Genomic DNA, 25,318 nt, shown 5'->3' with positions numbered 1-25,318 from the left:
CCCATGTCCCCCAGTTCCACCAGGACCCTGCTCTGCTTTGGTGCTGTGAGCTTGCACAGGGACCGTAAGGGCCGGCAGTGCAGGGTGGGGGAGATCCGTCAAGACAGGATTAATAATACCAAAACAAATCCCAGGTCTTTCTGAAGTTCCCATTAACTTCACAGCACCCAGGGCACTGGAGATGCCCCATGTGGTGCCTGTGGCTGCGCCGGGGCAGTGTCCACATGGATTTTTGCCATCTTGGACACTGTGACTGTGCTCTCCAGGGTGAAGGTGCAGAGACACCTCCTGTGCTGGGAGGGTGCTGGGTGCTCCAGCTGCCTCTTTTAATGTCTGTTTTCCCCACTATAGTTTTGGGTTGATTGAATGTACATTTGTGGAGGTTAATACTCAGGCCAGGCTCCTCATCAGTGCTTAAGGCAATCCCCTCCCTGGAGGCTGTTATTTCCCTTGGGATGCCCTGATAGTGTTAGCTCTTCACATCCACCTTCGTCATTGCTCCTTGGCCAAGACTGTTGCATTGAAATGAAAACACACACACACACTCACTCTTTACATATATATCCACTCCCCAAAGCAATACAAAAATATATATCTATATGCACATACTATATATACCTGTATCTTTATGCATGTGCTTTAGTTTATGGCCTTTGCACCCCATTCGGTCACTGGATACCACTGAAAAGAGTCTGGCCCCATCCCCCTGCCACCTGCCTTTGAGATACTGATCTGCATTAATGAGATCCCCTCTCTGTCTGCTCTTCTATAGACTAAAGCCCATCTGCTGCAATCTCTCCTTGTAAGAGAGATGCTCCAGACCCCTGATCATCCTTGTGGCCTCCACTGGACCCTGCCAGTCGCTCCTTGTCTATTTTGTGCTGAGGAGCCCAGATCTGACCAAAGTTCAGGTGAATGAATGAATTAATTACATGCTTGTCTCTGCAGGAGCAGCAGTGGGACAGGATCCAGAGCCAGGCCGAGCATCCCCGGACACGTGCATGTGTGGTGTGCGTCAGGGCAGTCACAGCAACCAAGGACCAAGGGTCCCATCTCAAGCTGGGCACTGGGTCGGTGCCACATGATCTGTATGGGCCCCAGCAGGCAGCAGCCCAGGCAGAGCCCAGCCCCACACGCAGTGTTCATGCCTCAGCACCATTTAATCAGCTCAGGGGACCAGAGCCTTGCACGGGGCTACGGCCACTGAGGGATGCACAGCCGGGGGTCGGGGGGGGAGTGGGGTGGGTATCAGGAGTGTCTGTCAATATACAGCTATACGTGGTTAGCTAGGTAGCTATAGATATATGTAAGTATATAAATTCACTTTCTATAGTATATTTTCTATAGAAAGTGAATGCTATATAATTATTATATGCATACAAATATATAATTTATATGTGTGTGTATAAAATGTATAACTATAATATAGAAATTATTAATATATAAGTATACACTATATCATATAGTGTCTGTGTACACACTATAGTGTATACTTTATGTGTATATAGAACTCTACCTACGTGTATATGTATACAAGCTATATCTGTATCCATGTATGTATGGACATGCATTGTTACATATTATTTTATGCATGTGTACAAAAATATAAATATTTACATAGACAGCTATATATGTATGTATGTATCTTTATATGCTACATTTACTATATAAAATATATGCTGTATATATCTAATATTCCATACAAAAATATAGATGTGAATGTAAGTATTATATATAGATACAGATATAGGTAGCTATATTTAAAGGTGTACATACCTATGAAAGCATGAGATATATGCACTCTTTATAACGTAATAAAATATGTATTATATATATACTCTGTATGTTTATACGTATACCGTACATATAAACGTGTATGTCTATATGTATAGCTGATATACATATATAAGTTTATATCTGATATACGTATAGATATGCCTATCTATGTGTATAACAGATTTTTATTTAATAGGTTATGTAAGTGTACTATACATATTATATAGGTAGTCTGTATTATATATTATATATGTATGACACACAGTTACAGGCAGCATGCTTGCTCATGATCTGCCTTGCATGCTCTATCCAAATACATTCATGTATGAATGCATATGCATACATACACACTAATTCTTCTAATTAATATTATAAATATGTACTATCTATTAGATAGGATCTATATTTAGTATTAAAATATGCTATTTGGTATATTACTGTATTTAATGTATGTTTATCATGTATATTTATAACTGTAGCAGAGCAGGGCCAGCACATGGCTGTTGGCAGTAGCCGGGTGGCCTCCCTCAGGAGCCATTGTGCTTGGCTGGGATTTTCCCTTGCTCCTTTTCCCAAGCCAAAGGGGAGCTTCTGCCTCCATCCCAACACCCTGCACCGCGCTGAGCCCATGCAGGGCTGGGAAGGGGTCATCTTAATGGAGAAGGCAGCTGGGAAGCAGAAGGAAAACCAATCCATTTACTCAATTAAATGATGCACTATTCAGTCATCAGATTTTTAAGTCACCTTTTATCCCCTCCAGAATAAAGAGCTGATTACAAAAGGGGGGGTGGGAGGCCAAACCCTTCAGATTAAATAAAAGCTTAAGGTATTCTAATGCAAAGCTCCTCTGGGGTGCGTCAGCCCCTCCTGCTTTATAAAGAGGCTTTGCTTTTGGGGAGGGTCACCTGCATAAGGGGCACCGGTGCTACTGCTCCACAAGACCGATGTACTCCAACAGCTCGCAGGAGCCCCCAAATACCGGGACCCCGGGGCCTTTTGATGGCCCCCAATGGCCCTACCAGGCCCCACGGGGCACGTACCTGTCGGTGGCCGTGCTGATGGGCTTCGTTGTGGTCTCCGCCTCGGTTGTGAACAGCTTGGTCATCGTGGTTTCCATCAGGTACAAGAAGCTCCGGTCGCCCCTGAACTACATCCTGGTGAACCTGGCCGTGGCCAACCTGCTGGTGACGCTCTGCGGCAGCTCCGTCAGCTTCTCCAACAACATCAACGGCTTCTTCGTGATGGGCAAACGGCTGTGCGAGCTGGAGGGCTTCATGGTCTCCATGACAGGTAAGGGCACGAACCTCGAGACCTGTCTTGGTCTGTGGTTGGGGCTGTTGTGTTGAGTAAAGAAGCTTTGGGGAATGCTCCATCAGGTTCCTGCACCTCCTGAAGTCAACGCTTCCATACGCAATGTAAAACTCGTGTCAGCCATTCCTCAGTGCACGGAAGGGTCACAGAGACTGGCTGTGCCAGGTCAGCACTCCTTCTGTCTTGGTCTTCATAGGGAGGGAAATGTCCCTTGGGCACAGCAGGAGTCCTCGTGTGGGACGTGTCTCAAGGGTGCTGGGGGCTGTGTCAGCACACGGGTGGGTTTGTGTGCACCAGAAATGTGAAACTGCACAAAGCCTTTGTCAGGGACACACCAGTGGAGAAACTGGTTGTAACCACGATGCGCCACAGACACCCAATTGCCAACTTCATTTTTAAGGGTGAAACAGCCTCCCAGCTATCCCTGTCATAACAAAACCCGTCTGACTTCAACTGCTCTCAATCATTGTCTGCCACATCCCAGCACAGGCAGCAGAGCGGTAGGAGAGCCTGTTCCCAAGCCACAAACCCTCCTTCTCTCCCAGGCATCGTGGGGCTGTGGTCCTTGGCCATCCTGGCCTTCGAGCGGTACATTGTGGTCTGCAGACCCCTGGGAGACTTCCGCTTCCAGCACCGGCATGCCATCAGCGGCTGCGCCTTCACGTGGAGCTGGTCACTGCTCTGGACGACCCCACCGCTCATGGGCTGGAGCAGCTACGTGCCCGAAGGTAGGGGAGATGTGCTGCAGACCCCAAAGTATTGTCCTCTTGCACACAGCTCTCAAGAAGGGAGCAGTTGGAGAGTTCTGTGCTGGTACTTAGAATATAACACCCCTGCTTGCGCAGTCAGTAACCCTCTCTTGGAGGTTTTCTTCAGCAGTTACCCGCTGCTTGACACACTAAATTGTTCTTCCGTGTCTGATGGCCACTGGAGCCACGAGCTGCTCTGGCTGCTGGAGCGCACCGAGCAGCACCCAGCCCGAATCTGCTTGCAGGGAGGCTCGGCATAACACTGTGCATCACAGCACATCGCCCTCCTCCGACACAGCAAGCAGCCAGCCAGGAAACGCGGTGGCTGAACTCCAGGTCACTGGGGATGGAAAAGTGAGAGGTGCTTGACCAGCATCAGTACAAGGGGGCAGTGCTGGTGGTTACTGTTTTGGAGGCTGTTACTGAGACCCTGTCCAAGCCCATGACCAGTTCAGGCTTGATTCAAAACTCACTTGTTCCAGGTCTGAGAACCTCTTGTGGGCCCAACTGGTACACTGGTGGCAGCAGCAACAACAGCTACATCTTGGCCTTGTTCGTCACCTGCTTTGTGATGCCCCTCAGTCTGATCCTTTTCTCCTATGCCAACCTGCTGATGACCCTGCGGGCAGTAAGTATGGCCAGTACAGGCGAGTTAATGGTTTTCTGATCACAAAACTGATGGTAAGGCTACATCATCCCATGTAGCCACGGGATGATGAACCTCATGTCAGGTTTTTGTGACAGTCACTGGAGCTGCCATCTCCTGGTGCTGATGTCAGAGTACCTGAGGGATGGAAATGCTGTTGGACTTTGTTAACGGGCATCCCTCTTCCAAACTCCGCACAGGCTGCAGCGCAGCAGCAGGAATCAGACACAACACAGCAGGCAGAGAGGGAGGTGACGCGCATGGTGATCGTGATGGTGATGGCCTTCCTCATCTGCTGGCTGCCTTACACGACGTTTGCCCTGGTGGTGGCCACCAACAAAGACATCACTATCCAGCCAGCTCTCGCATCCTTGCCCTCCTACTTCTCCAAGACAGCCACGGTTTACAACCCAATCATTTACGTCTTCATGAACAAACAGGTGAGACAAAATCATTCCCTAACGAAACCATGGCTTCACTGGGGCTTCTGGAGAACAACTTAATGGCCTCATAAAATATGGAGGAACCATCTATCTTACCTGGAAGTGCAGATGCAGGCTCTGGGAGTTGCTGTATAAGTTGCAAGGTTTGGGGGAATAAAATGCAAAAGGAGGGAGCAGCCTCTGAGCCCAAACGAGAGCTCATTTTCTGCTTCCATGATTTTATGGGGTCAGACAACTTCATTTTAGATCACAAATTGCTCATTGAACACACAAAGCAAACAGAATGAAACTTTGTCAATAAACTGCCAGGGCCTGCAAAGAGGTGGGCTGGGAACTGATACAGATCTCACCCAAACTACACCAAAGTGTCCACCCCTCAGCCTCTGCCTCCAGGCCTCGAGGTGGGCACCAGCCTTCTCCCACGACACATAACCTGTGCCCTCCCTGCCCAGTTTCAGAGCTGCCTGCTGACAACACTCTGCTGCGGAGCCCACCCTGGGGGCATGGGAAGAGCCCCGGCTGCCCCCAGCCCCCATGCAGGCGCTGCTGCAGGCGGGCTGCGGAATAAGGTGACACCGTCCCCCCCTGTCTAACTGCTGCCAGACCCTGCCTGCACCAGCGTTGGCTCTGGGCTCAGCCTCGTCCAGCATGGGCAGAGAAGGGCCCTGTGATGTTGCTGCTCCCCATGCCCAGGAGACGGGTGGCTCTTGGAGGTTAGAGAGGTCCCCGCAACCCGGTGCTACCCTGACAGACATGATGCTCTCCTCCTGTGGGACAGGAGCCACCCCATCATGGCTTAAACTGCAATCTTCCTTTGCCCTCCCAGGGAAACACCCCTGCAGCCCCTCACCTGGGGCACCAGGAGTCTTTTAAGAACAAAACAGAGTAATTTTAACTCCATGCAAAACACCCCAAGTGGCTGTTCAGCCACGGCAGGAGGTTGAACATGGTCCAGCTGTGATACCACCTCCAAAGTGGTCACATTCACCGTCCCTAGACACACTGAGCCCTGTTTGCATTGCCTGATCCCCCAGTGAAGTCTGAGGTCATGCTGTGAAGCTGGCACAAACCCAGCAGGTATGTCTAAGTCAGACTGTGTTAATAAACATTAATAAATATGGACAAGGTCACAGGTTCTATTGGCTGATAGAGGGTGCGACAGCAAACAGCTTCCTGCTACTACAGCTGGCACTTTGTCTCCCGCGGCAAGTGCCACATATGCTGTGGTAACTGATGGCAAGGAAAAACAGCTCAAAACCAGAGAGATGGGTTTTGTTGTTTTGGGTTTTTAACATATTTAAGGCAATAAGGTCTTAAATCCACTGATTTTCCAGCACAAACTGAAAATGGGCTCTAAGGACAAGGCACAGCAGAACCACTGCTGCCAGAACACCAGGACATTATCAGAAAGTAAAATATGATATGCCACAGCCTGCGAGAAACAAATAAAAGACAAAAACCCTCCATGGGGCTCCACGCCTGATCTTGAACCGCAGCACACAATGTTTATCCACAGCAGCTGCAGTTACACTTCTGGACTGCAAGGCAATTCATGTGATTTAGGAGCCTATGGGCAAGGCTTCTAAGCTCAAGGTCTAGACAATACCACAGACAGCAATTCCCCAAGACTCTGTTTTATCAAATCACTTTACCTTTAAAAACCTCATCAGCAGCTTGTCTGCCTTTGTAGTAAATTGTCTTTCAAATTTTGAGTCTGCTTTCAAAATGACACTGATCCAGTCACAAGATGATTTAAAGGTTCACCCTCCCCTCTGCAGTTTTGTTTCTATCGCACATGATCCCAAAAAACACTTCACCCCACTCCTCCCACCATCTTCCACAGCTTTTGCTGTTGCAGCAAACCCATGAAGGAGGTAGAGGGAAGCAACGCTGGAAGTTGCTCCTCACCTCACTAAATTGCCTCACTCGCATGCAGTTTGCAAGCTGCTAACAAGCAGTCAAGAGCAGCAATTTGGACTAGCTCAAATAACCATGAGATTTGGGAGGCCAGTTTGTTTTTTCTCTGAGGTTCTCTGCTCCAAAACAAGAACAAAACAAAACTCCCCCAGTGGAGACCAGTACAATAGCAGGTACAAGGAGGCTGGAACGCAGCTGCTTAGAGAATGGACATTTTTCTTCTTGTCTTCCTCAAACTTGTCAAGGCTTCTGCAAGTGCCTCCATCCCAGGTGCAGGGGAACTGGACATACATCCTCACCCCCAGCGCTGTCTCCGCCCCTTCCTCTGCTTCTTTCCTACACACCAAGCAGCTCAGAGAGGAATCAGACCAGCTCAGCTTCACAGTTTTTAATTTAATAAATTGGCTTTCACTCTGCAAAGCCCCAAAGCAGCATTAGATGGGCCCCCTCTGACCTCCTCTGCTGTCTTTTGCTGGTCCTTGTTTAATTGTTCCTGTTAATTACAGCTTTTGTGTCCATGCTTTATGTTATTAGGATGATTTACATTCATGTTGAGCTTAAATCTGGGAAAGTACAAGCAGCTGAAAAACTGTAGTCGCTAGCTGCTGCATTCTGGTCTCGATAAGGAGAGCAGACAGGCTATGGGACTAGTTGAAAGGCTCTCTGCCAACAGAAATAAAAATTCTCCACATTAAGATTAAAAAAAGATAGTGAAATAGTTCACCATCCACTCACCATTTGGGCTGACAGATAAAACAGACAAATAAATGCTAGAAGCTAAGGAGATTTTTTACATGTTGAAAACCAAAGTAATAAGAGTTACATGTGTATAGAAATGCATGTGCGCTTGCTCCACTGCCACACTGCTGCAGCCCTTCAAGTTTTAATTTCTATTTCATTGAGCAAGTTTATGAAAGATAACCAAACACTGCCCAAAGCGAGAGGGAATGCCCAAAGCGAGAGGGAATGCCCAAAGCGAGAGGGAATGCCCAAAGCGAGAGGGAATGCCTGCTTGTCAGTTATGTGTCACAAGCCACTAAGGACAGAATAATACAATAAATTAGTGATTTCACTTTTGCACGCATTTGTCATGACTCTGCTCCTTACAACACAATGCTCTGCACAGCCCCAGGCCGACGTGAAGTAGGATCTTCTTTCAGCAGCTTGTACCAAGAAAATGAAGTTCTTCTGCCTGCAGCTAGGATACAGAACTCACAGAGAGAACCAGGTACCTGCAGTTGACAGGAGCCCAGATTAGAAAATATTAAACTTTGGCCTGGACAGAATGATGTAATGGCCAAAAAACCAACCCCATTTCCCATGCACTGGCACTGCTGTTAACTTGAGGGGCAGAACTGAAACTGCAGCCTCCTTTTGCTGCTGTTTCTGCTCTAGCTCTATCGCTACCACATCACCGCTAAGTAGATGGAACATCTATTTTTTCTTGATTTCTTCTGAAGAAAGCTCCCCCAGATCTGCCAGTCTGCAGCATCTTCCCTGGAGTAGCTCTATCAGTATTTAGTTTAACATACAGTCTGGTGATTGGAAACATAGTTAACAACCAGTGGAAAAAAAAACCCCAACCTCCCCAAATAACACCCAAACCCAACCCCACCCCCCTAAAACAGAAAAAGAACCACATGGCAGCACAATAACCTTAGAAACTTTTATTAATTTGGTTTAACAACACTGACCAACACTTACAGGTAGGCAGCATTTCCCTATGCAAACAGGAATGAAAAGGCAAGATGCTGTACACCCTGCTAAAGGCAGCTGTGATCCCATGGTCAGGTAGACAGAGACAGGGACAATATAACAATATAACAAACATGATACTGCCCAGCACAGCATCCAGTAGCTTTTACAGATGAAGAGGACCTTCTGAACCCCCTGCACAGCTTCCTGGTGATCTGCCTGTGGTCCCAGCTCCCTCTTTTCTTCCAGCACCTTCTGGATCTTGCAGATTTGCAGCCCTTGAATGACAAAAATTTTGCACATGATCCCAATATTTTATACGTGCTTTTAGGCAGGATGAATAAAGAGCACTAAATCAGAAGCCTCTGGAAGTATCAGATGCCTTTTTATTTTTACCCTGACCTATACCGGACATCTGCCCCCTCCAACCCCCCAAAATCTGCCTCTCCTCTCTTGAGACTACAGATGTGCTGTAGTTTTACATATGCAGACTCTAATGATTCTGAATGTAACAGCACTAAGTAAATGTAGTCTAACTACAAGTGGGACTGGGCTTTGGATCGAGTCATTTATGAACATGGCGGTATATACGCTGCAGGGGTCAGCCTGCCTTGTTGGCAAGATCCTCCTGGTTATCATGACATTTGCCTTCTGTGCTCAGTAACAACAACAACAACTCCTGATGCAAACACAAGAATATCTTGTGTTCCTTAGTAATGTATGTTAGGCATGATTTATGACTATTCACTGGCATTCAGTTTCTAGGCTCTGATCTTTGGTGCTAAGAGGAAAAAAAGTTATTTAGGCTATGAATCTTTTCCTCAAAGTGATGTATATATGTGACTTCTGCCGTTTTCTTCGTTTCCTCCTATATTGCCATGACAGTATAACCATCTTCTCAAACTCTTCCTTAAAGTCTTTTCTAAAGGGCTTTCATGATTCTGTTCACTTACATCCTTCTCCACCTCAAAAAACCTATAATTTTGCCAGATTATCTCTGATTTCTGTGAAGACCATGCACTGCCTTCCAAGCTTACCGAAGTATTTGCTTTCCACCTACAGGAAATTATATTAACAAAACATTCATTTCCCTCCTAATTTAGTATGGAAGAGTTCAGATTGCTGTCTCCAGGCAAGTTCCCTGACACACTACTCTCTACAGTGACAGCCCATTTTCTGATAAGCAAGTCCTGCACAGGTCTGTACACGGAACATAAACAAAATAAACTTAAGAACAAAAGAAAGAATCAAACCAAAGTGCATGTTCGTGAGGTTGTTCTTGGATCTCCTCATCCCCAGGAACGGCATGGATCATCCTTTCTAAAATATCATCAAGAGTAGAGTGAGCCCTGTTGAGTAAAACATTGTAAATGGATGCTGGCAAGTTTAATGCTACACATTTTAAAAGACAAGTCATAATTACCAGGGTTCTTAAGAAAGTTAGCTTCCTCTAAGCAATAAATCTTGTTAAAATATATGAAACCATTATTCTAAATCTTTGTGACTCAAAGCCAAACACGCTTTATCCTTTTCTCCATACCTTTCTGTTTCCTCCGACAGATTAAATGACTCCTTAGTCCATAAACTATGATCTCCCTCATTTCTCTCAGATTCTTTTTTTGACTCTCTGTCTTCCATTTGAATTTGACTGGGAACTATTACACATAAACAGAAATATTTTAATATCAAAGGTATGAAGGAAGATAATAAAGAAATTAAAATGTGTTTTCATTTACTATACTTGAGAAGCTTCCAGTTGTCTGCTTCCCAATTACTCTTTCCTCAGCCATCTGATTTTCTACCAGTTAAGTAAATTTACATTATCTGCAGTCAAAGGTAGCCAGTAGCAAGACCCAGATAAATATTTTACTGCAACACATTTTTAGATTCACAGGACTGAACATCTTGCTTCATACTAAAATGAAAAATACATGTAGAAATTAATCTTTAATCTTTCCCTTTACAATCCCAGATATGGAAGAAAAATCAAAAGAAAACCTGTGGATGTTAGCTTTGTTACCCTGCTTAGCAAAATCCAATGATATCCCCCAAGAATTATCTCAGTAAGTTCTGTTCCCTACAGCATGTGAATATATTCAGCCACCTTCTGCTAAGCTATGATAAGCAGGAAGCAGTAGGCTGTCACAAAAATGGAGTCTGAAATAGCTGCACTTTATGCAAATACAACAAAACCACACTGATAGAATGGCAAGCAATACAGGCTGCTGCATTCCTTACCACCTAAAAACAAGATATTCCTATGCATAAACTCAGTAGCTTCTATCCTTTGGGAAAAGATCTAACAAAGCTGTAGGATAACACAAACAAGTGCCAGTATCATTCTCAAGTGACTATGCTATTTAGCTTTTTTACACACTAAACTCATGTTCCGCCTTCTTTTTTTTCCTTTTTTGTCTTTTTTTTTAACTGCTCTTCCCTTTGTGACTCATTGGAAAGAAATGCAGAGCCTATGAAGATTTAGATTTTCTGCTCCTCTGACATTACTTGCCATACATCTCAAAATTATTCTCACTTATTACTATTTGCAGTTCAGAAGCACAAAGATTCATGACTGCTATCTTTGGTATCTTTGTAAAAGAACAGGAAATATAATACCGATTACCCCAGTGGATGCTATTTTCTTACACTATGAGATCAGAGGCATTATTTCATTATGGTGAATAAGAACCGCAAGTGTGCACTGGCCACTTCCTCAACTGAACCACCCTTCCACAATGGAAACCTCAGTTCTCTCTTACAGCAGCTGCCCACCATCTATACTTCCGTGGGTTTCATCACTTCTGTTTGAACACAGCATACGTTTACAGTACCATAATAAAAGTAGAAGATTAATTCCAGTAGTTCAAATCAGCAAGCCTTCCACACCAGAACCCTTTAGACTTTAGAGAGAGAATATACAGAGAAAGACAGCAAACACTGGGTGGAGGAGTTACTATTTGCAAAACCACTGCATATAACCTTACTAAGAAAGGGAGAATCCTCTTAAATTTCTGCTGAACTACAAATACACACAAAAAAGTGCCAATAATTGAAATTTATCATATAGTTGAACATACAGGGACAAGTATCCAGAGCAATTCTGCAGCAATGCAAAAATGATTTTCCATTTGCAATCTCTACTTCAGGACTATTATCAACTAACCATTTATTTGCACTCCACAGTCATGCAGCCCATTCTCTTCAAAGTCTTGAGCAACAGAATCTTGCAGCTTTAAATATTCTGTTAAAACCAGTGCATTTCCTTATTGATCTACTCTTTCTAAATTGACATTTCACAATCTAAAGTACCATACTATTTTATCCATCCAAACCCAGACGAAAATCTTTACATAATCTACAGTTAGTTCATGTACTTATCCTAAAAATTGTCTCTGACTATCATTTATTCACTTGACGCCAGTCTTCACATGTGCTTGTTTTGGTGAATAAGGAACTAAAAAGATTAGAATGTAGGTACCATATTCCTCAAAGAGCATAGGAGCTATGTACATTTAATTATCCCAATATCTGGTTTGTAACTGAATAACCAAAGCAAATTCTTCGGTAACACACACCAATAAAAACAACGCGGTGTTTTCACACTGTGTTCTGGCTGAAGATGTATGTGATTACAAGAAGAAACGTAAATCACTGAGACTAAACTCTGCAAAAATACCCGAGGGATGCAGCTGCCTGGCTTGTATTCATTTTAATGGAGAACATGCAGTGCTCCAGGACACCTTTGAAAAGGTCTACACAAAATTCAGTTCCAGTGTTAAATTACATCTTGACTCAACAGACTGGCTGCTGTCTTCATCAGCAAGTAACCATTAGGTGAAACGCAGACAGTTCAGGGACTAACTTAAGAGAACTGCCAGTTACTTACGTTGCTGATGCCTAATCCCCTAATCATTGACCTGACTGCAACTAATTTGGAAGCTCTTGTGTATTTTAGTAGTGAATGATTTGGGAGAAATCCTGATTGAACACAGCTGGCAAGCCTCATACCATTTTGGGTGAAGTACCTCTTACCAATTTCATCCAGCAGCTCTGGGGCGGGTGGAGGCAGCTCATCAGTGAAGTGGTTAGATGCCTGTGAGAGTGCTGAGATAGAAAAAAGTCTAGTTAATTAGCAGTGATTAATAACTGTTATACAGGCTTACATTATGACAGCATCTTGCTGACATATTTATCAACCTGCATGAGTCTGGCTCATTCACTTTTTACCCTTAAATAATTTCATAATGAAAAAATCCTTTAGAGCTAGACTTGCACATTCAGTTCTCAATCCTATATTGCAAGTTTTAGGACAGTAATATTTACACTTTAAATGGTAGGTTGATTGGAGGCCAGAGTTCTTAGTCTGCAGGTGCAAACACAAAATCCACAACCTAATTACCACTAGCAATACACAGTTGTGTGCAAAGCTATTCATCCCTATAAAAATTGATGCCAGAGATAGAAAAAAGAAGAGGGAGTAAAAGTGCACAATTTCTTTTCAAATCTGTTTCTGTTTATTGATCTTTCCATTTGGGCTGAGTTAAGACACTTACCAGATGCCTTTCTGGTTCCTCCCAAGGATGAGGGAACTGGCAACCCATCCTGTGGAAGATCATACTGAATGAAACACAAGGTAAATGGAAGAACTGCTGATCTTCAATCCTCCCCTTCAAAATACTAAACCCCAAATGAGGTAAAGCCTGAATTAAAATCTTAGCTGACCATTACATTTTAAAATAAGTTCTTCAATCAGTTCAGAATATGAAAACAGAGGTACCATCCAGGTAAGACAGATACCTCAAAAGTCTTGCTAAGCCTGCTGTGCACTCATCTTTTAGCCAGCCACAAGGTACTGTCAACTATACTATCTTTACCTGTTTCAATACTCTGTATGGACAATTAGATGGCAATTCTCTGAAAGAGCATCTCTCAAGTTTCCATTCTCTGCTTTGAATCTTTAACAATTAAAGCCAGGCACACCTATCCACTAGAAGGGCCCACAAAAATCAAGACTTTGTATAACAGGCAAGTCCTAACAGGCAAGTCCTCACTATCCTCAAAATGCGAAGAGGTGCTTCATATACTTAATCCTACAATAAGATTTTAAACAAGTGACAGAGTCAAGTATCTCTGCAGAGCCTGTCAGGGCAGCATTGCACTGTTAATGGGCTTAACGGATTCCAACTGTCTGCTACAAACACAGAAAGACACAGACCTAACCCGATGACAATGAATGCAACCGCTGCTGTTCTGGTTGAACAAACTCCAATTTAATCTTTAAATGATGACTCCATCAATGGATAACAGTAAGGAAAGCAAAAAGGAAACTATTTTATATATAACTGTCTGAAAAGACAGTTAAGATAATGCTGTGGCTCCAGGACACCTTCAGTTCCAAAAACATTACTGGAAATCATTAAAATGACCTTGGAAATTGTCAACTCCAAAGAAAGAGAGGATTTTTTGATACAGAAAAATTGATAACATTATGCCACATCTGTGCAGAATGAGGACAAACTTAATCCCCTAATACAAGGGCTTTCTGAACACTTACTTGCTTCCGAACTACTAGATGGAGTCTTCCACCTCACTTTTCTTTCTCAAAGACTCACTCATTTGTGTACTCCCAAAAACATTAAAAAAAGTGAAAAACATGCACATATATTTATTTCCATTAAAGTTTATACCCCATTTGCATATAGTCAAAACCCTGTAGTTCACAAAACAGGTGTGCATACAGAGTGGTTCAGATAAGCACCAGAAGACCAACTGATCAACCACGCCCCCCCCAGCAAAAGCATACCTTTCCTACCCAACCACTTTGCAGATACCTACCAATTCAGTGTCCTGAGATTACCACATCCAATGCTGGGGAATTCTTTACAGCCAGTGAAGGGGTGGAGGGAAAGCAAGGCCACTTTGAAGGTGGTTAACATTTACATACAATTAGGTGCAAGAGGAAGCCAACTCGGTGTAATCAGTGGCACACACTGACTGCTTTGAAATGAATCAGAACTATCATTACATCTACAGACCCGGGATCCCAAAACACCCACAAAGACCTAGAAATACTCCTGTGCTTCTTATCTTGCATTTGTTTTATGGAAAAATAGTTTCTAAAAATGCTTTTAAATGGCTGGCATAAGGCAACTTTTCTAGACTTACAGGTTGACTCAGTGCAGATGAGCAAACTCCTGAAGCAACTGAAGGAATTTCAGCACTCTTTCCCTTTTTATGGGCTGTAGTGAATATCCTGGATGCTGCAGACATCTCTTCAGAACCACAAAAGGAAGAATCTGAAGCTACTTCATGGCAGCATTTGTATTTTTCAAAGGCTATCCGTTTTTTTTCTTCTAGAATTAAAATAAGAAGAGAGCAAAGCTGGAAAGTTCTTTTTGGGTTTGTTTTTTTTTAATCTTCATCACATTTCAACATAACCAGAAATAGGCTTCTTGTACTTGAACAGGCACCTGCACAGGAAACTCTATGTAATTATTGCCCATAAATAAACCCTAAACAGAAGTCCAAACAGATTACCTAGGAGTTCCTCCTCAGAATATTTATGCAAAACTCTGCCAACTGAGAGATTTCTACTACTGTTATTACACCAAATTAATGAAAGTACAAAGCAAATGATGATTCATTGCTTGTAAACACCACAAGTTCAACAAACATGGAGATCACTTTATCAACACTCAAAACATACTAAGTGCTTATTACATTGTCTCTCTTTAGAATGCTAAAATGTACAGGTATCACTTCAAATCAATTTCTAGATGAACAATTTCTGATTTATGAAGGCTACCATTAACTATCAAGTAATAATTTCAGAGGCCTTTCAGATTGCGGCATTTTTAGCTATATCCCCATAAATTCCCCTTTGGTTTGGTATTTTTGTTTTGACCGAACAGTCTCCAACTACAAAGCTGTAGCTATCCAGACCAAAACAATGAGATTTCAAGCCACAAGTACAGCATTACTTGTGCTTATTTATTCCAAGCCTGAGATTTCTGCATTGGTAGGAGTTTCCACGATTCACAACAAGGATTTTTACATTAGCAAGTCTTGGCAGAAAGGTCTGACTCCTAGCATAGAAACGTTAAGTAATTCACTGATCCTTCTTTCTTTCCCCTGTAGTTACCTGAGCTGAGTGGAGTGCTGAAGGCCCCTGGTGCATGACTCACTCTGGGAGTTCTACAGTCTGCATCCCTGTAGCAGCAATCTTGCTCATAGGGGATATTTGACAAATTGTGAATATCTGTCACTGATCTGAAGTATTGAAAGATGTTCTGACAGTTAGAATAGCGACTTTTACACTTATGAACCACTAATTCTGCTATTTTCGGGTTCTTTAAATTTTATTTTTGCTCAGCATTATCTAGTTTGCCATAAGAAAGAGAGACATTCCTTTTCAAAACTTCCCATACAATTCCTGGAAGGCTATAGATCGCCATCTTCAATAATGTTGCACAGACAGAAAAGGTTATCTTATTTGCTTTCCCTTCCTTTATAGGATTTCTTAATTTTAACAATTTTCCTACAGAAGCAAGCTCAGGAAACTGCCTCTAGAATGGGCAAGAACTCCAAACGTGAGCCGCTAGGCAGAAAACTCTTACCCAAAGCCAAGGATTGGTGTTTACACTGTTTAACACTCTTTAACAAAAAGTAACAGTGTTTAACAAAAAATAACAATCCATTAAGACTAAACATAGGTCTTAAGAGCCTTTAGAGGAATTAACCAGAAAAACGGAAACTGCTGAAGACATGCACAGTGATGCCCACCCAAGTTACAACAATTCTCCAGTGACTGCAGGACCACATTATATTAAGGAAACTAACATCTTCTGCAGATATAAGCTGGATTACATTGTACTCAGAAAACCATAAAATGAATCAGTAATTTCTATGCAATTTCCCATTATCTGTAAAAAGAAACCAACTTTACTATTTAAGTCACAAGCATATTGCATAATTTTTTCCTGAAAATCCCAATCATGACCTTTCAGTAATAAAATTTATTTCGCTACAGACTAAAAATTTGCTCTTTTTAGTAATTTTACTACTTGTCATACAGACAGAAGACATAAGGAATCCTAACACCAATGTAAAGAAGCACACCCAGATTAACACTGATTACTTATGAATATGAAAATATTTCAAACCAAGGACAACTGGATGTGATAGCTCTTTTATACCAATCTCCCATCTTATCACATGAATAGATTCTTTCAGTACTTCAGTGCACTTTCTCTCTCTCAGCTTTAGTCTGTTTCATCTTCCTGTTTGCACCAACACAAAACTTTTACAGTGATAATGACCAACTTGCTGATGTTTTGATAGAAAATGGTCTGTGGCTCTTACACATCTTTTTCTTGGCATTCTTCCTGTGTTATTTCTTGTGCTGCTTCAACACTGGAATAAGGGAAGAAAGGCCATATTCAGTGCATTTAGTTCTCTCTCTCAAGAAGTTGAGAGGACTACCTTCTCTGAGGTAGACTGCAGCTCATAAAAATATTTTGCTTAAAACCTTAGAGGATGGAGAGCGCTATAAGAAAAATGTCATTTTAAGCACATTAAGGAGAAAACTTTAACAAGTACTTTCAGAGGCATTCAAAGGGGATTAGTTAGATGGCCAGAAAGCAACTGTCCTCTGTCCTGCTGGCAAATGCTCAATTCCTAAGTGAAGGGAGCAACCAAAACCATTACCATTTACCTTAAGGCCAAGTATTTACACACTTGCTGCCTACTTTTGACATGGGTAACTCAGCTCCTCCAGTAGAGGAGAGAGAGCACAACACTGACAAGGCAGTAAAAGCTGCTCTCACTCCCACACTTGGAATGAGTGAGCAGCAGCTAACTCTGGAGGAACACAAGCTCAGCTACAGTGAGGCTAGGGGTTTTGAAGAAGCCCAAAAGCCACTGCTGAAAGACCGTTAGGGCAAGAACTTTTCTGCTTTAAACAAAAACACTCCTTGCAGCATGAGTTGGTGATTCTGGCCAACATCTCTGCATATTAATAGAAATAAAATGCACAAAGATACTGGATATAAACACCTCATGTTTCACAGATGAGACTGCAAGTCTCCGAGCATGTGCTAATGTTATCTGCAGGCAAGATACAGCTAGCATATTTGTGTTGGACTGTTCCCACAGTAGAGGAAAAGGCATGATCTTCATGCCACTTGAGCTCCAAAATGAAAGCACAACAAAATTAAAACAGATGACTGAAACCTTAATTTGAATTATCTCTGCTCTGCTTAAGACCATAGCTTATCAGTGTGAAAGGAATTGCAATATATACATGACTTCTTTTTCCTATTTTAGCTTCCTCATTAAGCAAGCCACAACTGAGTATTACTGTAAAGTCAAAGCCCCATGAGATCTGTGAAAGGCCTTTTAGTATTTTCTTGGCAAGCAACTATGATACGTAGATAATTAAAAAGCACCACAGGCATCTTATTTGAATATTATATATACATACAGAATTAATACAGATAGCACACTTTATAACCTAACTTATGCTTGAAGTAACAACGAAAATATATTTATCTACCTGGCTACAGGCATATGACTAAGTTGATCCCCTCCTAGCATGCTACTGCCAAAGTTCTGCGCTGCTGTGCTGTAGAGTAGTGTTTTTCCTCCTGAATACAAATGACAAATGTTCCCTGTTATTGGGTTTTGCAAGTACAAAAGAAAGCGATAACTCATTGAGCAGGAAATTGCAACTTTATTAAATTGTTTTTAGTTCTTATGACCTTTGTTGTTTTCAAGAGACAAATGTGTTTTAAAGATACATTTTCATAAACATACCACAGCTGCCAGACAGTCAACCACTGAAGCACTGGGGAATATCACAACATTTACAAATTTGAGCTAAGAGAGGCAACAGACTACTGAAATGATCATCCTTCCATTATTCTGCACACAGAATGTTAGCTCTTACAGTTAAGCTCAAGATCCTTCTAGCAATAAGCACATTAACGTGCAGATACAACTCTAGTTCAGTTTCCAGCACCATAGCAAGTTGCATAAAAAGATTCAACATAGCCCTGGGGTAAAAATAAAAGGGTTGTGAACAAGTTCTGGTTTTTTTAACTGAAACACAGCAAGTACATAATCTTCACGCTTGGCAATATTTCAGTGACTGCAATGCCCAAACCTCATCTTCCAAAATTTTGAGTGTCCTGAACTCTCACTAAAATCATGAGGAGTAAGAGACCAAGCAACCCCGAAAAATCAAGCTCCAGCCTTCTGACAGGAGTGCTGCTAACAAAAAAAACCACCAATCTAAGTGCAACAAGACTCCATCTCATTGACTCAAAAGTGCCTTCAAACCAAAGTGCACATTTACCTGAATCCTGAATTCCTGATCCTGCATCTTCAGGTAACTGTTTCTGCAAAAGTCTCCCACTAGCATCTTCTAATTTGCCCTCAGCTTCTGAGGTCTGAAGTGGCGGGGGAAAAGGAGGCAAACTCAATTTCTCACAGGCAACCTGTAAAGGGTACGGCGACTCTCACAGCATGGTGTTCACAATAACCAGAATTGGAAAGAGAAACTGCCCAAAACTTTTCTCAGTCACAGGTTATGTAATTGCCTCGTAAACAAATTAAGAAAACATGTCCCTGGTGTTTTGGGAGTCTGGGTGTTTGTGGGGTTTTACTTGTTTGGCTTGAGGTTGGTTTTTTTCTTTGGTTTGGGGTTTTTTTTGGAGGGTGTTGAACGAACAGGGCCAGAATTTTCTTACTTTTCAATAAATCTTTATTTATAGATATAATGTCAAAAGAAAAGAATAAAAACTATCTTTCTCCCATTTTCTACAGCTTTCCTTCAAATTAAAAGGGAGCATAACGAAACCATACGATGTGTAACCTGTGTCCAAAGTTCTTGCCACAGACTTCACCCCTGTCTTTTCTGTTATTTGTATCTCTAGCTGAACTTACCTCAGCAGTAGAAGGAAGGAAATAATCAGGAGTGAAGAATTCTTTAGACACATCAGAACACGTATTAAAGGAACTAGGTAATTCTCTTGACTGCTCCTGTGAAAGACATCATCATTTGAGATGCTTTCTCCACTCTCTAGTACTAAAGAAACCATACATTTTAGTCAGTAATAATAAACAATACTGCATCAAATCAAAATTGCATTTAACTTGATCACTTTGAGTCTCACATTACCTTGATGGTTTATAGAACCAAACAAAAAAAAAAAGGGGGGAGGAGGGAAGATTGTAAGTCAGATTTTAACTGAAAAGATCAGCTCACGGCAGTTCAGTGTGCAACATGGAGACACCAGGCTAAACTGTTTTACAGATAACTATCTGCATTGCTGTACATACTCTAGAGATATTCTCGACTTGTTGAGGAAGGACTGAATTCTTAAGAATGGCTATTCCAGACTCTGCTTTTTCATCTTGTGATGGTGACTGGAAACTTCTCCCTAGGATATCAGAATGGAACAAAATTATTAGGCAAAAAATAACATGAAGTGAGTGATCTGAACCACTGATGGAATACTAATGAGAGCAGACAGTAAAACCACATTGTCTGCCAGGAACACGGTGAAATAATGACATGTAAATGCTTACATCGTTAATCTAGGCATCAGCAGCTTTCCCTGTTCCTTTATCTGTAACTATTACAAAAGTACTTATCCATTATGCTGCCACAGAAAAAAGCATCTCTCTAGTCTAACTGAAGGAGATAAAGTGTGAGAGCATACTTGTGGATTTGAAAGCTTTAGGTCTTCCAGCTCACTGGACATTACCTCCACTTATTAATGTGTGATACCTATCTTAGCCCATTATTTATGTTCACCAATGACTGACTTACAGACCTGGTTTTGGAGCAAGACTCTGGAAGACAAAATTGACAATTAGTGTAACAAAATAACAGAAACTGAAAGCTGCTGGGAGATTAAGAGAGACAAACAGGAGAAATTATTTTTCATTTTTCAACCCTACCTCCAGAACTTCTGAATGCAGACTCCAGATCACTCTCCTCCGATTCAGATCTATTCTCTCTGCCCAAATCCTGAGGCTCAACATTATCACCTGACTGCCACCTATATCTTTGTTGGTCTTGACTTTTTTTGACTCTGACAGCGACATGTTGAAAGGCTTCATTTGTACTCTCTGCTTCACTTTCAGATGTACATTTGCTGGCTGGATATGGACAGCAAAATTCTAACCTTCCTGAGGCTGCTCTTCTGGCCAATTGCTTTACTTCAGCTACAGAACAACGACAGAATTACCAGTTTGCACAACAGAATCTGGACCTTCAAGCATTCCCTGTGTTTCATCGTGTCTGCAGACTTGGAAATGCTGAAGTTATAGCCTGTAAACTCCTTCATGAGGGAGAAAGCTAAAAACTTCTTTCTGTTTGAAAGAAAGCTTAAAACCTGCATACGTTGTTATGGGTCTTTACATGAACCATTTTTGGTAGTCTCCATTCTCTATTATTCTTGCCTGTACTGCCATCCACTGGTCATGGCTATACTACCCTGTTTAAATTCATACACTGTTCCTCCCTTACATCCTCCGAAACAGGGCTAGAAATTCCTTGTGCTTTATAATCAAACAATCTTAATGTGGTTGTGATTATTTTATGCCCTTAATGAGCAAGACACAGTATCCTACTCATTTGGTTTTCATCCAAGCACAGCCTAGTACAGCTTTAGCAATTAAGGCAGATAGACCTTTCTTAAGTAACAAAATGTGTTAAGTTTTAATGCACTGCAGTAAGACTTGCTAACATTAATGCCAAGCTAACACTGATTTACTTACTCCTCCATTCTGATTGCATCATCCTTCTCTCCTTACTTATTTTTGTACTGTAAATTTCACACCTTGATTTTGGATAGCACCTATAATAATAAATCATGAAATGCATCAAACTCTGTTAATGCACAAGTGTGCTGCATTAATTATTCCCCAGAAGACTAGAAGTTGGTTTAATGTTAACTAAAAGTCTGAGAGTACACATGTTCCAAGAACCCAGTAGAACTAGCTGATTGAGGCATCAGAAGCTTAGAAAGCACAGCCAGTTATTTAGATCCACTATAGGTTAATAAAACAACCTGTACATTAAAATCTAGATTTCAAAAGCTGTCAATGGCCTTCGGATGATACATCTATATAAACACTAACAGACAGCAAATGCTACGTAGATGTGTTTTATTCAGGTCAATACGGTGATAAGGGGACAACTGATGATACTCAGAACTTCAGACTTGTATAATCAACAAACCTACCACCAACCTGATCACATCCTAGAGTTCCTTCACTTCAGCTAACCATGTTATCTGGAATATTTATGCTCTAATCAAGTATATCCTTCAGTTGGTCTTACTGATCCAACAGGGTCATGAATCAACTTCAAAATTGCAACAGTTTTCCCAACCGATTTGACCCAAATATTGAAGGAGATGCCTGTCCCCAGCTTTCCAACTAATCAGATACGTTAATTTGCACAAGTTTTGACAGGTACTTTTAACATGTACTTTCCACCCACACGTAGAAATACATAGAGGCAACGTTAAAAAGCACAGCAAACAGAAAAAAAGTAATGCATGCTCTGTTGTCACTGGGTTTAACACAACTGTTTTACTCCCACAGCTCCTAACATAGGTCCTAGTCCTATAGCTATGAAAACCAAAGTTTTTCTACTGAGCATTGAATGAGACTGTGCAGAGCGAGGAGAACCACGCTTACTAGTAACTTACTAGACTGCTCTCCTTAGGCACTGTTGCAGTTTTGGACCACTGACCTCCATCAGAGAGGCATCTGGAATCTATTTGAACACCACTCTGACTGATGCTGCAGCAGTCACCCTGCCAGTTCTGCAGCTGACAGTGACTCACAGTAGGGTCCTAATTGGACAGATGGAGTTGCCTTACTGAAAACACATTCAATGCCATCCTTGTTCCTAGATGTGCCTACTTTGGACAGTGACTGTAATAAGATAAATCTGATAAATTATTTTTTCTGTGAATACGATCAAAACTCACCACCTCTCTTCTTCACTTCCACTTGCCGCAGAATGTGAATCGCCTCCTCTCTGACACTGCAAACTGGACTTTGTTTTGCTTCTTACAGACAAATGTGGGAATAAATTCTGAAATGGGTCCAACAAGCCCTGATTCAGCACATGCCAGGCATTCTGGTAATTACTAGCTGAGCTGTCTAGGAGATATACTAAGAATTGTACTGTGCAAATTTTATTCCCTAGGTTATAGTTTAGTAGCACTGCCCATGAGAAAGGATATCTCCAGGCCTCAGCCTAGAAAAACTCCATTCTGGATTTATAGCAGGTTTCATATGTACATAGGCAGGCTATCACGGGGAATGAGTGGACCTAAATGACTCAAGATTATTTCCACCGCAGGTAAGTACATACATTTTTCTCTTTCTCTTTGGGCTAAGCATAGCAGCTACTTACATTTAACAATGAAAATGATCTAGAAGCCCTTATTAATGACACCTTATGATCTCTATAATAAGTATGGAGATAAATGTAAATGAATTCTATCCATAATTAAGTATACAAACAAAAATCTCTGCTTGCCCTTTTCCCCAACAGTCCCATCTCTATTTTAGAACAGGATTTTATCCCCTCCTGAGCCACTGGATTAGTATTTTGCTGCGGATGAGGGGTGGGGAGAAGAAAGAAATAATACTATTGCTCTGCTGACCTGACAATTTTCATTCCTACGACGCATATGGCATGTGCAATACTGTAAACAACAGATTCATCCCTCCTCTTTGACACCATCCCTAACTATGTCTCTTCATCTGCTAAGGAATAAAGGATTGATGAAAACAATCACCCTACTCAACCCTTTACCTTGTGGTCCAGACTCACTTGATCATCCTGTGTTTTCATTGCAATAAGGGTGGTATCATGATGGCTGTTTTCATTTTTACTCTTATTCATCTCATGAAAGCACTTCCACTTCTCATTTTGAATTGTCTCTGTTGCTTTTGCTGTCTTTGAAACAACTTGGAAACCACTTTCACTCAATGCTCCTTGGGCCTGACATGTTACTATTGGTGGAACATAGTTTCTTGATGGTGGACCTACAGCCTTCCATGAGAAAGTATTAAGTCCGGAAAAAGGGTTATCAGTATTCTGGAAAGTACCATCAGATCTGTCAGTGTGTCCTTGAAAGTTCTGCTTAGAAAGCCGATTCATTCTGACTTCCTGGAGCATCTTGTTTTGGTTTTTAGTGGCCTCTGATTTGTCCAGTTTTTCCTCTAGCCTGCACAGGGAATCTGTTATCTGCTGCACCATGCTTTGAGATATCTTTACACTAAGGACACATTGGCTGATGTGCTGATCAGTTCTGGACATACTCACCAGTCTCCCAGCATCTCCCACCTGTGCCAGTTCAGAGGCCTCACTTGTGCTCTGCTGGGCTTCTGTAGAGTACTCTGTATCTGATTCTGAAAAGCTGTCTTCCCCATAAACTGGCTTTTCCTCATAGTGCACTCCAGGGGATGCAGACACATCTTTGAAGCTAGCCTTATCTTTGAAGGTAGCCTTGTTTTCTTCCTTTCGCTGCCTTTTTTTGTCCTCTAGAGTTTGACTTAATCCAGCTCCTTCTTCCAGGACGTCTCTGTGAAGTTCTGGGAAACTGGCAAGGATTTCATTGATTTCAAAGCTACAGAGGCTGTCAACCTCATCACTGACACTCGGGGTGATCTCAAGTTCAGAAGCCACATCCTGATTTTCATTCTGTTCAACTGTCTGTAGAGTGGTTGGTGCCTCTTGGGGCACTAAAGCACTTTTCTCCTCAGGAAAAACAGAGTATATTGGGGAAGTAGAGCCATCTGGGAAAAAAATACATTAATAGAAAAAAAATGGAGAGAGATTTTAGATGTGAAACCGTTTCTCCAGATGTCCAAACACCGGTTTTGTACAATCAGGAATTCATGTCTTTTGTAGATTACATGAACGGCATTTAACACGTCTGCTGAAAACATGCCTAAACTTCAAACATTAACTAGATTTAGTCTTGAGCTTACATTAAGGGTGGCAGCCAGAACACAAAGCTAACTGCTTTCTATTTCCAAACTATATCATAAAATCTGTAAGTGCTCAAATTTTAGTAAGACCTTTATGGACTGAGGAACATGCTAAGTGAAGGACACACGACATCTTCTAAAAGAAACTCACCAGCCTTGGTTCTCTCTTTTCCCCAAAATTCCTGTGTTTTATTCTTACTTCTTACGGGTGATACCAAACAGAAGTTCACATCTGCAAAACCAACGGGTCTCTGTGCTTTTGGCATTTCATCAGCATGACCAGTTTGATATTTAAGTAAATCCTGTAATACAAAAACCAGAATAAAAGATAACTATATTCGACAGTTCAATGTCTCTACCTTCTCTTTGAAGGTGGCCTGCCTCCATAATCAGTAAAGGATTGTTTGGATTGTCTCCCACCTAGATTTAAGCAGAACAACTTGAATCTGAATGGATACAAAACTGCTGGTTTAAATACATGACAGGCTAGAATCCTGGAAGTCACCTTTAAGTCATTTTGCAGTATATATTGAATATCCTGAAGATTCATGGAGCGGTTCTTCTGTTTAGGTTCCAGCCCTGACTTTACGATATCGTAGTAAGGCACAGGAAGTCTGACATCTGCTTCTAACTGCTGTCCTGAAATTATGAGCTGTTTAATAACTGAGTCTTCACAACCCTCCCAGGGAGGGGTCTCTGCAAAACATAAATACAGACTTCATGTCAAAAGCTGTGTATCGGTGTTCATGAAAACA

General features: G+C 41.9%; 3 protein-coding genes across 6 annotated transcripts in view; 2 read left to right on the top strand and 1 right to left on the bottom strand.

The window, feature by feature from the left end:
* The window catches only part of RAD51C (RAD51 paralog C), a 144,955-nt gene that overhangs the window by 89,649 nt on the left and 29,988 nt on the right, over positions 1–25,318 (top strand). The window lies entirely within an intron of this gene.
* LOC133217855 (pinopsin) lies at positions 2,721–5,630 on the top strand. Its single transcript, XM_061363665.1, has 5 exons — positions 2,721–3,066; positions 3,633–3,815; positions 4,319–4,464; positions 4,683–4,922; positions 5,378–5,630. Exons 1-5 carry the CDS (start codon positions 2,721–2,723, stop codon positions 5,516–5,518), a joined length of 1,056 nt encoding a protein of 351 aa, XP_061219649.1. The 3' UTR covers positions 5,519–5,630.
* The window catches only part of TEX14 (testis expressed 14, intercellular bridge forming factor), a 28,275-nt gene continuing 11,618 nt past the window's right edge, over positions 8,662–25,318 (bottom strand). For 2 of the 4 annotated variants that reach the window (XM_061363558.1, XM_061363560.1), the window contains exons 11-29: positions 25,069–25,259; positions 24,715–24,865; positions 23,383–24,368; positions 22,547–22,653; positions 21,324–21,403; positions 20,502–20,768; positions 19,878–19,978; positions 19,487–19,577; positions 18,892–18,990; positions 18,091–18,181; positions 16,899–16,949; positions 15,679–15,806; positions 14,703–14,890; positions 13,091–13,139; positions 12,570–12,641; positions 11,701–11,778; positions 10,078–10,192; positions 9,791–9,886; positions 8,662–8,815 (exon numbers count right to left, since the gene is read on the bottom strand). In XM_061363558.1, coding sequence (XP_061219542.1) covers positions 8,704–8,815; positions 9,791–9,886; positions 10,078–10,192; positions 11,701–11,778; positions 12,570–12,641; positions 13,091–13,139; positions 14,703–14,890; positions 15,679–15,806; positions 16,899–16,949; positions 18,091–18,181; positions 18,892–18,990; positions 19,487–19,577; positions 19,878–19,978; positions 20,502–20,768; positions 21,324–21,403; positions 22,547–22,653; positions 23,383–24,368; positions 24,715–24,865; positions 25,069–25,259 — 3,053 coding nt within the window. In that variant the 3' untranslated portion in view covers positions 8,662–8,703. The remainder of the gene's footprint in view (positions 8,816–9,790; positions 9,887–10,077; positions 10,193–11,700; positions 11,779–12,569; positions 12,642–13,090; positions 13,140–14,702; positions 14,891–15,678; positions 15,807–16,898; positions 16,950–18,090; positions 18,182–18,891; positions 18,991–19,486; positions 19,578–19,877; positions 19,979–20,501; positions 20,769–21,323; positions 21,404–22,546; positions 22,654–23,382; positions 24,369–24,714; positions 24,866–25,068; positions 25,260–25,318) is intronic. The other 2 variants (XM_061363559.1, XM_061363561.1) reach the window with 2 other exon arrangements.

Source organism: Neopsephotus bourkii, unplaced genomic scaffold (genome assembly GCF_033783945.1).
Source record: "Neopsephotus bourkii isolate Nb327-2 ecotype Australia unplaced genomic scaffold, CSIRO-AGI_Nbou_v1 NB_1154, whole genome shotgun sequence".
NCBI lineage: Eukaryota > Metazoa > Chordata > Aves > Psittaciformes > Psittacidae > Neopsephotus > Neopsephotus bourkii.
Note: the sequence above shows the minus strand (reverse complement) of the source record. Positions and strands in the feature narration are given on the sequence as shown.

Bases quoted from the DNA above. Each gene is read 5' to 3' on its own strand.
- LOC133217855 (XM_061363665.1), top strand. From the start codon at position 2,721: ATGTACTCCAACAGCTCGCAGGAGCCCCCAAATACCGGGACCCCGGGG. The intron at 4,465-4,682 runs GTAAGTATGGCC...AACTCCGCACAG, and splicing joins TGCTGATGACCCTGCGGGCA to GCTGCAGCGCAGCAGCAGGA. The intron at 4,923-5,377 runs GTGAGACAAAAT...CTCCCTGCCCAG, and splicing joins ACGTCTTCATGAACAAACAG to TTTCAGAGCTGCCTGCTGAC.